This window comes from Hoplias malabaricus, chromosome 5 (assembly GCF_029633855.1).
Source record: "Hoplias malabaricus isolate fHopMal1 chromosome 5, fHopMal1.hap1, whole genome shotgun sequence".
Classification (NCBI taxonomy): domain Eukaryota; kingdom Metazoa; phylum Chordata; class Actinopteri; order Characiformes; family Erythrinidae; genus Hoplias; species Hoplias malabaricus.
Genome location: NC_089804.1, coordinates 8883650 through 8896266, shown reverse-complemented (window position 1 = coordinate 8896266; position 12617 = coordinate 8883650). Strand labels below are relative to the sequence as shown.

General features: G+C 39.0%; 2 protein-coding genes across 3 annotated transcripts; one reads left to right on the top strand and one right to left on the bottom strand.

Annotated features, from left to right (window-relative positions):
* Positions 1–2282: 2282 nt before the first annotated feature.
* ttll9 (tubulin tyrosine ligase-like family, member 9) lies at positions 2283–8814 on the top strand. Of its 2 annotated transcripts, none has more exons than XR_010802753.1 (14): positions 2283–2413; positions 3527–3570; positions 3675–3767; positions 3858–3969; positions 4399–4584; positions 4685–4753; positions 5588–5678; positions 5826–5866; positions 6007–6094; positions 6174–6232; positions 6524–6720; positions 7467–7580; positions 8365–8481; positions 8609–8814. XR_010802753.1 is itself a non-coding variant. In XM_066673170.1 (14 exons), exons 1-14 carry the CDS (start codon positions 2399–2401, stop codon positions 8677–8679), a joined length of 1305 nt encoding a protein of 434 aa, XP_066529267.1. In that variant the 5' UTR covers positions 2283–2398; the 3' UTR covers positions 8680–8814. The 2 variants fall into 2 exon arrangements, 1 of the variants encoding a protein (XP_066529267.1); XM_066673170.1 differs by having other exon boundaries at positions 8357–8481.
* A 17-nt stretch (positions 8815–8831) lies between these two features.
* On the bottom strand, positions 8832–12442 carry fam217ba (family with sequence similarity 217 member Ba). The gene is made up of 4 exons (XM_066673169.1): positions 11955–12442; positions 11717–11837; positions 11539–11597; positions 8832–11458 (listed from the first exon to the last, which is right to left on the bottom strand). The coding sequence occupies exons 1-4, from the start codon at positions 12059–12061 to the stop codon at positions 10090–10092; spliced, it is 1656 nt and encodes a 551-aa protein (XP_066529266.1). The 5' UTR covers positions 12062–12442; the 3' UTR covers positions 8832–10089.
* Positions 12443–12617: the final 175 nt, after the last annotated feature.

Here is a 12617-nt window from a genome sequence, read left to right as displayed (position 1 = left end):
CGAATGAAGCAGGCACTAGCCTTCACCCTCTCAGCTTGATTACATCATGTAATGGTGGAGTCCTAGTTAATGAGTGGAATTGCCAGTGCCTAAATTGAGAGAATATTTTGTTCTAGCCAGGGGTGGATTATTGACTGGATTAGTGCCCGTGCCTCTACTCTCGGGGGCCTATGGACCACAAGGCTTGAGACATTCTGGACACTCTGTTGTCTGTTTTCAGGCTCCACTCCCACTGCAGCCCTAAACAGGATAAAGTGAATGTGAATAAATTGGCTATTTTCAAATGGGATGAGCATTTACACTTATATTGCTGTAGAACTACTTTTAATCAATTTTTTTCTTTTTAATCAATTGCTAAAACAATTTTACATAAAACCTTGCTCCATTTTCTTAAAACATTAAACACAAAACCTCATCTTCAAGCAGCATTTACCAAACCTCTGACAAAATCAAACTTTCGCCTCACAACAGATTTGGGTGCAGGGCAGGAATACACCCTGGAGGGGGCGCCAGTCCTTCTTAGGGCAACACACACACTCACACATTCACTCACACACTCACACCTACGGACACTTTTGAGTCGCCAATCCACCTTCCAACGTGTGTTTTTGGACTGTTGGAGGAAACTGGAGCACCCGGAAGAAACCCACGCAGACACAGGGAGAACACACCAACTCCTCACAGACAGTCACCCGGAGCGGGACTCGAACCCACAACCTTCAGGTCCCTGGAGCTTTGTGACTGCGACACTACCTGCACAGCAGACAGCAGCTAAAATAAATTAACCTCAGAACTGAGTGGAATGATTTTGCTAAAGATAATTCTAGGAAAGTTATAATGTGCCTTTTGATGATGTATTTTGCTGAATGAGAAATTTACCAATCCACCAATCGCCAATCCACCTACCAACGTGTGTTTTTGGACTGTGGGAGGAAACCGGAGCACCCATAGGAAACCCATGCAGACACAGGGAGAACACACCACACTCCTCACCGACAGTCACTCGGAGGAAACCCACACGGACACAGGGAGAACACACCAAACCCCTCACAGACAGTCACCTGGAGGAAACCCACACAGACACAGGGAGAACACACCACACTCCTCACAGACAGTCACACGGAGGAAACCCACACGGACACAGGGAGAACACACCAAACACCTCACAGACAGTCACCCGGAGTGGGAATCGATCCCCCAACCTCCAGGTTGCTGGAGCTGTGTGACTGTGATACTACCTGATGCACCACTGTGCCGCCCTGTCAGTAAACAATACACACACAAAAAACAGCAAACACTGTTCAAAGCAAAGTTCTCAGGGTGAAGAAAATTTTTAATCTCAAAACAAATTTCATATTTTTCTGTCTCTGACTTGTTAGCAAGCACAATGTTCAGGGTCATACAATGTATTCATTGTACAGTATACAACTTACAATGCACTATACTACAGTATACATACATATATATATATATATATATATATAGGGACAAACAATCAAAGGACTAAACAGGTGATCATTGTGCTTCCTCTTTGGGCTGGGTCAGGCCAGAGCACTTCATCGACATCACAAGCAATACTTTCCCTCCTGAGGCAGCGGGGGAAGAAGCCTCTTGTGTGCTGTATCCAGCCCTGACATGATTCCTCACCTATATCAACACAGGCTAAAGCCATGGCTTCAGCAGATTTTCTCTTTCTCTTGTGAGTTTGGAGAATGAGTATGTGTTTAGAGTTTTGCTGAAAAATGCAAGTGAGATCTGCAAATAGTGTTTTACCATGTGAAATGTTTTAATGTATTGACAACAGACTGAACAATTAGCTTAATGAGTTTAGGCAACTGGGAACTCTGTTCAGCCAATGGGATTTAGTCTTTTAGCAATTGAGAAAAACTCTATTAATTATGGGCTTGTTTTTTTTTTTTTATTAAAATAGAAATAAATTGTAAACAAATAATCCTGATTTTGTCTACACAGTTTCTCAGAAAATGAGTGTTGAGCCGGGATTTTATTTCCGTTTTTTTAATCATTTGTCGCCATCTAGTGGTAAGGTGTAGTGCTACAGTGTGTGCTACATTTATAATAGATATCCTCACACTCCACAAAATTAAGACCATCATACTCATTCTTTAGGAAACAGAATTTTGGATCCTCATGCAATAAAATGATGCAATAAAAATGTACATAATTTTATAACACTGAATCAAGTTATCTTCGATGGTGAGTTCGTTGGGGGTGGAGCTTACGTCGCCTGGTCTCTGCTCATTGGTGGTTGGTTGCTGGACAACGAGAAGAACACAACTCTTCTCAGTAGAGTTGTGGAGCTGCTACAATACTTCTGTAGCTACATAACTAAATCTGTCTGTAATAACTTAACTCAGTCTATTTACGCTCGCGTTCAGACATGTCTAAAAGCAAGGTAAGAAAGGAATTAATGCAGGGAAACGTTTATCTGCCTGTGAATCATTTAATAGCAAAGCATTTTCTCGACTCTGGGTCTGTGATAGCCCAGTGCAGGCTAGCTAGACTAATGATTTCATATTTACAATATTTTAACATAATAATTCAACATTTAAGATGTTATCAGGGTCAGTCAGTGATGGCTGATGAGAAATGCCCTGTTTTAAAGTAACTGTCCAACTCAGAATTGGTCACATTGTGAGTGACAGGAACCAGACATTTGAGGAATTTTGCCATTAATAACTAGTGCTCCCTCATAGAAAGTTATGACATTAGGTGGTTATACTTATGAATTATGAATATGTTGCCTAATGTCTGAGACATTGTTTTACAGTAGTGTGAGATAAGGTTTTAAAATCCTTTTATGGCACAGAAATACATGCAGTGCATGCAGTGTTTTGCCTTTATTACAATCACATATAACTTTGAAAACGTGTAGTTTCAACGACAATTTAGGATTGAAAATAAAATAAAGTGTGATATTACACTGTTCATGTTGTTGTCCCAGTTTTTTCCCATACCTTTAACCCACTCAGAACATGGTGATATAGACCACTGCACACTCATTATAATACTCTGTACTTTTGTTGTGCACTAATCTTTCTTTGTTTTGCGGCTGAGGGGAGAATGGGTTCTCTTTTGAGTCTTGGCTTCTCTCAACGTTTTGAGATTTTCCTTGCCACTGTTGTCTCTGCTTGCCCCCACTTTGGGCTAGGACACAGGGAAATAATTATATAATATGTGTAGGAAAATTGTAAAGTAGTTTTGTGATAACATTTGTGGTTAAAAACACTCTATAAATTGAATTAAATGTATTCTCCATCACTGTAAAGAAGTTCACATTGGTTAGATTCAGCGCACATTTTACGACACACCTTGTTAAATCCCGTTACTGAGAATGACTGTTTACATCTGAAAAAAACAAACAAATAAAAAACATGGAAACAATTGCTGGAAGGTACCTTTAAGGTCATTGTTATCTTCGCTATGTATTTATCTGTAACTGTAATGTCATATTGTGTCTGTGAACCTATAGCAAACAATTTTGCGTCTCACTTCACATTTCCTGCAGACAAATGGGTACAAGGGTCCTTATAATCAAAAGAGAAAAGAGGGGTGAGTACCTTTGTTGTGGGTATATATGTATGTGTGTGGAGTGCATGTGTGTGCTGTAAATAATTATCTTTAGGAATTGAAATTAATAAACCTTCTCATCACAGGGAAGGGAGGACTTGTGTGAGGTATAAATGTGGCTTGATCAACACAATCCTAGATGTTCTTCACCAGAGACCGGGATGGATTGAGGTCAAAGAGTGCGTCTTTAACATCTAAACATCTCATTCGTTTAATGTGTCTCCTTAAAATGCTCATGTTTTTGATCAATTAAACTCTTCATTGCACAGTGACAAAGAGTGGGACTTCAACTGGTGTGATGTAGGCTGGCTCAGAGAGAATTTCGACCACTCTTATATGGAGGAGCATGTAAGAATATGCCATTTCAGGAACCACTATGAGGTTAGCATGAGCAACACACTTGCGATGATGATCAGTGTTCTCTAAAGGACAGAAAAATCAAGTCAGCTTTCAGGAGGTAGAAGTTTCTGTTTATGTGTTCAATATAAATCAGCTTAACCCTTTAACTTCCTACTCAGATTTTTGGTAGAGCACACTAAGTCATTATATCTTATTGAACAATTGTATAAGGACATTAAAGTGCTTATGTTTTAAACAGAGAAATATACACAAATCACTTTACATGTTCTGTGTACAGCTTCTTTAACTTTGCAGAAGTCTACAAAAGTAATGTATGTAAAACACATTAGAAGCCTGTTAAACATAGTTTTTTTTATGATACAGACACAAACTATAACCCTGCAGATCCTTTTAAAACCAAATATCTTAGAACTGTGGAAGATATGCTCTGATGTTGTTCCTCCTTTGCAGCTGACTCGTAAAAACTTGATGGTGAAAAACCTAAAGCGCTATAGAAAGACTCTTGAAAGGGAAGCTGGCCCTCTAGAGGCAGCCAAATGTGACTTCTTTCCACGTACTTTTGAGCTGCCCAGTGAGTACCATCTCTTTGTAGAAGAGTTCAAGAGAAGTCCTGGAAGTACCTGGATCATGAAGCCAGTAAGCCTCACAGGTTATAATACATTTTATCAGTTTAATTATCTGCTGCAGTCTAAAAAAAATATTCTACTGGACACTGACAAAGTTTCCTCCCATTCAGGTGGCACGTTCACAGGGGAAAGGCATTTTTCTGTTCCGGAAACTTAAAGACATAATGGAATGGAAAAAGGTATAACATTTCTCTCTGAATCTGTTCATTTGTAACTTACACATGTCTATAATATGTCACATTACATTATATGGTGTTACATCATTTTGCTATGCGGTTCCAGAGTGACTAATGAATTATGCATTAAAAATGACAGACCTGCACCCACAAGAGTAATTTTCCCCAAAAATTCTCCTCTTATACAAACTACAATTTTAAAAATTATTTGAATATGTTTTTAACTGTGTGAATATAAAGGGCCTTATTTATTCTATTTTGCATTTTATAGTGCATCATTGTATTCTTGTTTTTAAATACAGGGTGAGTCAAATGTTGCACACCCTTTTGTCTAAATACCCCAGCAAGTAATGGGTGAGGGGGCCTATCTTTTTGCCACCATCTTAAAAGCCGCCATATTGGATAAAGGGCAAGTTTTTCCAATGGGAATCAATAGGAAGATGGTCATGTGGCATATCAAAAAATTAAAGGGTGTCCTGCGAGTTTTGACTCACCCTGTAGACCTGGACTGCAGGCGGGCTTTTCAAGTATTCCCACTCTCTGATTACCTGATTTGACCATGCTGTTGTAGCACATGTTTATAGTCACTTTCCAATTAAAAACATGTATCATATAGATTCATTTCAAACTGTGCATTTGTTATTATTGGCAAGAAACATGACAAATAAATGAAAGTGAAGAACAATTAACCAATAACTACTATGAATTATGCGTATACTATTATTATTATTAACAAACAAGTCATTTATGCTGGTCTTTTGAATATGAAAAATTGAGATGAACACGATGGCCTTCATAATAAAGGACAGAACCTCATGTTGTTCTTATTTTCCCAAGGATGGTACTCGCTCTGAGGAACAACGAGATGAGGCTCAGGTTGAAAGCTACGTAGCGCAGCGATATATTGAGAACCCCTATCTTATCAGTGGTAAATCAAACAGTTTTTGTATCTCACTCACAGTTAATAGAATGCTCCACAATACACTGTTGGGTGCTTCACGTGAATAACACTGTGTGTCCTAGTTCTTACTAATACTGCCACAAATTTTCTTGTTACTCACTACTTTATCCACAGGCAGAAAATTTGACCTGAGAGTCTATGTTCTCGTAACATCAGTAAGTGAGTTTCTAAATTGCTACAGATTTAATGCTTGTCTTACAAAATAAAGCAGATGGTTATACATCTGCCTCAGGCAGCATTGAGCATGTGTGAATATGACATTAATGCATGAGATAAGCACAGTATGTTTGTACAGTACCTCCCTCTGAAAGCCTGGTTGTATCGAGATGGTTTTGCCAGATTCTCCAACACCAGATTCTCCCTCAGCAGTATTGATGATCAGTGTATCCTTTAAATGTCTGCTTTTTATTTTTCTGTCACATATTTATTTTTGCATTATCTTTAACTGCAATTAATACATAGATGTTCATCTCACTAATGTGGCAGTACAGAAAACTGCCCCAGACTATGACCCTGAGAAGGTATGTGATCTTACCAGTAGGATGGTGCTGTCTGTAAAATGCAAATGCCATTGGAAAGTAATAATATTTACATAATATAGGCATCAAAAAAGTGTGGGGAAAGTTAAAAGATTTACCCATCATTACTGGCCATAAAAATGGTATGATTGAGTCTTGTAGGATATAAATTCATTCATTCAATCATTGATTAAATAATTGATTAATTAAATCATTCATCAATTATTTAAACTGAATGGCTAATGTATTATGAAAAAATGAGTTAAATTATATATATATATTTGTTTTCTGCAGGGTTGCAAATGGCAGATGCAACAGTTGCGTCGCTACTTGACAGCAAAACATGGCAGCGAGACCGTGGAAACTCTTTTTAAAGAAATTGACAACATATTCATTCGCAGTTTACAAAGTGTTCAGAAAGTCATCATTAACGATAAGCACTGTTTTGAGATGTACGGATATGACATACTTCTGGACCAGGACCTTAAGCCGTAAGTGGTTTTCGTAGTCGATAATCGATATGTCCTTATTCAGATTCAGATTTGGATCAGTTTAGCACAGGGACATCTGTAAACTTTTTTTACATTTTATCATTTTACAAACATTTTATCTCCTCAGTGATAACACTGGCACATCAGAGTTTCTAGTAGATTGTGTTTAGTCAGGACATTTTTGCATGTTTGCATCAATTTGTCATATCATCACGGTCTACTTAAATAATATGTTTTGGGTGTGCTTTGATATGCTTTGCTTGTGCAATCTGCATAATATTTAAACTTGCATTATGCTAAGTCACTGACATTTATCCTGTAGCTCTTGCTGCATTTACTTCAAAATGCCTTTTCAGGAATTTCATTTGAGTTTGGCTCACATTGTCAGATTAAATGTCCATATAATGAAAACCCTCTCGATATAAGATTTTGTAATGCATATGCATTTTTGGAATTTGAAAGCCTGTCATACATTCTTTATTATACTTTTAACTTTCAAAGTATCTGGTAGATAGACTTGGAGATTTGGCTAACATACAATCCCTATTTTCTGAAAAAAATTGTAGAATGCAATTGTAAAAGCAAGCATCTGTGACTTGTTAATTCTCTTGAATATTCATTTAACATACATAGGTACGAAACATGCCTTTGAATATTTTGGCTGTCCAACTTGATTGTATTTTGTAAATGAAAAACATTTTTGAATGAACATGAACAGTTTTCTGTTTCTGCATGTCTCTCTGCAGGTGGCTGATTGAGGTGAATGCTTCTCCCTCCCTTACTGCCAGCAGTCAAGAGGATTATGAAATGAAGTGTAGACTGCTAGAAGACACCCTGCACATTGTTGACATGGAGGGCCGGTATGATGTACTTAAGTATTCAGAAGTATTACAGGGAGTATTTTGGTTAAAACCTAAGTTGCATTCCTAGAAGAGAGGAGGGTTGTCTGTCCCACAAAGAGAGACCATTTTTATTTTATAAAAACATAACAGGACTTCAAAGAATGTACTTTTAGTTTACTTGTTAGTTTTACATTTATTGTAATGATGCCACAGGATGGTATAAAGCTTTTTACACTGTACAATTTATGCTACAAATGTAGGCTAATGCAGCATTATAAGTCTTGGTCTCTCTACTCATGATCTTTTATTGTTATATCAAGGGGCTCCTAACCAAACCAAGATACATTTTAGCCACAGGATATAGCAGTGTAACTCATCTGTCTCTCCAAACACATTCAACTACAGAAAGTCCTCCACGTGCATACATCTCTGGGCCTGTGATCTGTTTTTGTGCGGGCAGCAACCATCTACAGCACAGTGGAGAAGAGGCTGAATGGATAAATAACTGGGTGCTACATAACAAGGGGATTTGCATATTTTGTCCCACGCAGCAATCAGATTTCCGTCAGACTAGCGTTTGTCTTCCAAGGATAAAAGCGTGTGGCTAAAATCTTATCAGAATATAATCCAGATACTTGTTGCATGGTGTGATCTTTTGTTAACAGGGTCTTAGTTTCTTATGTGAAAGAAAAATCTGCCATTTAATATTCTACTTGTACCTTTGAATCATACAAGAAAGGACCACAGCTTGTATAGTACACAGCACATGGTCTTGAGACTGTTACTGTCCTCAGTCTCACAGGAAAAGAAAAGAGAGTTGGAGGGTTTGATCTCATGTGGAATGATGGACCTGTCTACAGTGAGGAAGTCAGCTTGGAGACTTTGGGAAGCATCTACCAAATTTCCAACACACACCTTGGTCAGTTTTTTTATTATGGACACTAAACTTTTATTTTTATGAATACACGTGACATGCTAGTAATTATGATGAATTATTAGAAATCTGACATTAATCACTAGCAAATACATTTTCTGCCTTTAAACAGGATGTGTGAATGATCGGAAGAAACAGCTTCGACAGCTCCTAAAACCATTTCCAGGACAGAAGAGAGCATGAAAATATCCTCTAACACGTGGTCTTACCAACACATAAATGATCTTTAGATGTGTGTACATATATTGTGTATAATAAAGGTATAATTTCATTTATATAACACACTGAGAATATCCTGCTATGCAACTTGCATGCCTGTTGAATGAAGTGAAATAAACAAGACACATTCTGATGCTGTCATGAAAACTTTATGTTGTTTCTCATAAAAATAGCTGCATTCATCTCTACTGAAGGATTTCTCTCAGGAAAACCAAAGCACAAACTGGTAATGTATATGAGCATGAATGTCCTTGATACATTTAGAGTAACATCAAAAATGATATGACTAGATACATCATGTGCAGAAATATAGTCGCAAGTACTACCTCAACCAGGCATCATAGAACATTATTCAAGTACAGGTAAAATATATATTAAAAAAACCCTACACAATTACAAAGTCACTACCATTACTGTTCTGGTAAATTAATGACATGCAGTCTTGAAAGACAATGAAAAAATCATATGCACCTTTTCAGATACTGAAAAAAAAGGCCATGTTCTCAAAGAAAATACATTTTTGAGCCCACCAATGTTCAAGATTAAATAAATAAATAAATAAATAAATAAATAAATGAAATCTGTAAACACAATGCTGAACAAATGCATTCATTTGACAATTTCTACAGCTGACCATGCAACTGTATCTTTGCAATTGCTATGTTGCTAGCTAATATGAAATATGGCCTTTGAAATAGTCAAATAGACCCACTGTGACCCTAAACTGGATAAGCGGTTACAGACATTGAATGAATAGTCAAAAAACTATTCCACACATTTTGCAAGCAAAACATGATTAATCAAACAAAAAAGGCAATAAATAAAGGAATAAATTGATTTCAAAAATAGATTGCCTAAATTAAATTGAAGAAAGCCCTTATACATCAAACTTTACAAAAATACATGTAGCCATTACAAAACATTTATTATTCATCTCAAAAATATACATTCTTGGACCAATATTAGTGCCAATCAAAACAGACTTTAAATGACAGACTGCTTAGGGTCAAGATTGCAAAGGTTCAGACACTTCAAAAGATACACTGTTATCATCTCCAGCAAACCTGAAATGTAAAATGTATAATATAAATCAGAAAGTTCATAACTTCCATTAGTACCTATAACTTAATCAACTTCAATACACCTCTGATTAACCTCAGCTTTGTCATCAGTAGCTTTGCTAAATTATCACATTCTTACATTGTAAATACTTATCATAATATGAAAAATAATTAATGAAAATATTACATCTATCAATTTAGAACCATAACCAGAAATTCGAGGAACTACAGCTTGATATTTTGTAGATACATATTGTGCGCTTAGGGTGCAGATTATATTACTGATGAGACACATTTGAAATTTATGACATTGTTACTTGGCAAATTGGGCATTTTTCACTTTCCCATTTGGCCTGATAGTTGAGGTTCCCTTAAAGCCATTACTTTCATTGGCCACTCTTTTAGCCCCAACCCTTGTTCCACCACCATTCTCTGTCCTCTGCCTATCTTTTTCTTCTCTCTTACCTGGACCACCACTCTCTCTCCTATTACCTGCCATCCCAACAACTCGCTTGTCAGACCCCATACTTTTCCCAGCTATAGGTGGATCTTTCTGCCTCTCACTCTCTGTCTCAGCTGCCCCGCTAGTGCACCCTTTCCTGGCCAGGGGTTGTTTTTTATTATTACTAAGTTCTTGAGAAGCTCTGCGCATGTTTCCTGTGGCTTGCATGTGTTTCTTGTGGATTCTCCCAGCCTGTGGACTGACAGGATGTTGAGCTTTTTGATATGTGCCCCTGTTCTCTGAGGCAGATGCCCGGCTTTCACTGCTGCTTCTCTTCTGGGTGATGGTGGGAGGGGCTTTGCGCTCCAATAGGGGGCTGAGACGGGAGTGACGCTGGTAAGCGTATGAAGAGCAGCTGCCGTTGCAAAGCGGGTAGCGGACGTGGCAGTGGGGGCAAATTGGTCGAGAAAGCTGACCAGAGGATGGGCTGCCAAGGGAGGAGAGGAAGGGAAAGGCTCGCTGGCTCTGGCGAAGGCATTTGGGGGAACTGAGCCGCGTAGGAGGTGCAGTATAGGGCCGAGAATGACTGCCAATCATTGGACCGTTAGGAGCTTGACCCCTAGGGCGAATAATAGGGGCTGTGGGCCGACCACTTTCAGCCTGGATAGTTTGGATCTGGTGCCATTCCAGCTGCAGAAGTCGCTCTAGGTATTTCTCAAGTTGTCCAACTGGTTTAGGCCGTGGAGCACGTTTACCCTCCGTGTTCAGAAAGACAGCCAGTTGCCTCAGGCTCCAGGTGTTGAACGGTGGAGGCAGGAAGTCCGGGTAGTTGTAGCTGTCACTCTCTGTTTCTGCTGTCCTGGGGCCTGGTATATAGGGGTGTAGGTCCATCGAGTTGAAAACTTCAGCCCGTAGGTTGAGCTGTGGAGGTGTGCATGGAGAAGGCAGCACAGGGAGCCGCTCTGAGTCTGAAAGGTCACTCGCACTATCTGTGTCATCCTCTTTATGCTCCAGGAGGCAAAGGGACTCAAGGTCAGAGATGTGTTTCTGCAAGGAGACTTGATGCAGTATTGGCTGAGGAGCCAGTGGCAGTGACAAAGCAAGGCGGCTCTTTCCTGGGGCCATATGACTTCGCTCTACATTACTGCAGCACTGGGACTGAGGCTTCTGTCTGTCTTCCTCGCTATCTGCCTGAGAGGGTTTGGATCTGGAGTGTCTTGGGTCAGTTTCATCATGTGGGCTGGTAAAATATAAAGCTGTTGTTAGTGCTTTTGCAAAGAATATAAAAATTTCCAGCTGAAACCGAAGGGAACAACTCACTGTGGAAACTTGCCAGCTGTAGGACTCTTGACGTGCTTTGGTCTGCTCCCATTTTGGCCCTATTGCCACATTACCAATGAACAACTGATGTCATTTGCTTATTCATCATTAAACATAAGTATAGCCATACATGAAAAGAAATGAAAACTGGTCATGTTATGCAGAAAAATGAACTCACGATTTCAGTTCTGGATAAGGGTTTCTTAATCTGGGCTGGAAGGATGCAGTTCTTATGCAGGGAAGTTGGTTTCTTCTGAGGTTTCTGGTTCTGATTGACCTTGCTTCCTTTTTTATTGTTGCTGAAAGTGAAACAAGATATTTACGAGACGAATTGTCTATAAACATGCAAGGTGAGGTTTATAAGAGGCTCGGAATTTGATCAGTATTTCCCTTTCATTAATGGAGAAAAACCTTACCTGGTAACAATGGCAGCATTTTCTGCGTTTTTCACTCTAACCTTCTCCTTCACTTGTACCCGCTTCAAGATAGTCGATGCTGTTCGCTCTTGGAGGATGGGTCCCATTACGATGAATTAATTCTCTCTTTTGCCGCAGCTGTTGTAACTGGAGCCGAGAAATGTCGAATAGTACTTTATGTCCCGTTAATGTTCCTTTTAAAGCCCGGACGTCGCCCTACTCGAGGACAACTCTCCATTCCTGAATGTCACGAAGCTATGACCCGCTAGCACGCTTCCAAGTAGTAAACAAAAATGATTATTAATTTTATTACTCCGGCAGTCGGGTCACTTCACAGATCCGAATAAACCTATGCGTATCCACACAGAGAAATCCTTGTGTCTCATTTTAAATATTTACAAAGTCCACATCGCGAACCACTGCTACACAGCGCAAGATAAAGTGCACCTACCAGTGTGCTGTGTGTGAAATAAGCTCAGATCCGTTATTGTGCATCACTAAGGTCTTTTTCTGTCTTGTTTACCTGCTGCGTGTATGTGCAAATCTAGCGTGAGGCGTGATGCGTTACGCGTTGCATGATGGGAATTGTAGTTCACAACAAAATCTTGCAGTGTCTAGTGAGATTAGTGATATTAGTCTTATGAAGACTCGTAAATAAATAGC

What these genes read in the sequence shown, in the direction of transcription:
- ttll9 (XM_066673170.1), top strand. An exon ending in CTGGACCAGGACCTTAAGCC is followed by an intron (nt 6,721 to 7,466) that starts GTAAGTGGTTTT and finishes GTCTCTCTGCAG; the next exon opens with GTGGCTGATTGAGGTGAATG. An exon ending in AATTTCCAACACACACCTTG is followed by an intron (nt 8,482 to 8,608) that starts GTCAGTTTTTTT and finishes GCCTTTAAACAG; the next exon opens with GATGTGTGAATGATCGGAAG.
- fam217ba (XM_066673169.1), bottom strand. Translation starts at nt 12,061, where the DNA reads ATGGGACCCATCCTCCAAGAGCGAACAGCATCGACTATCTTGAAGCGG. An exon ending in AATGCTGCCATTGTTACCAG is followed by an intron (nt 11,838 to 11,954) that starts GTAAGGTTTTTC and finishes TTTCACTTTCAG; the next exon opens with CAACAATAAAAAAGGAAGCA. An exon ending in ACAGCTGGCAAGTTTCCACA is followed by an intron (nt 11,459 to 11,538) that starts GTGAGTTGTTCC and finishes ATATTTTACCAG; the next exon opens with CCCACATGATGAAACTGACC.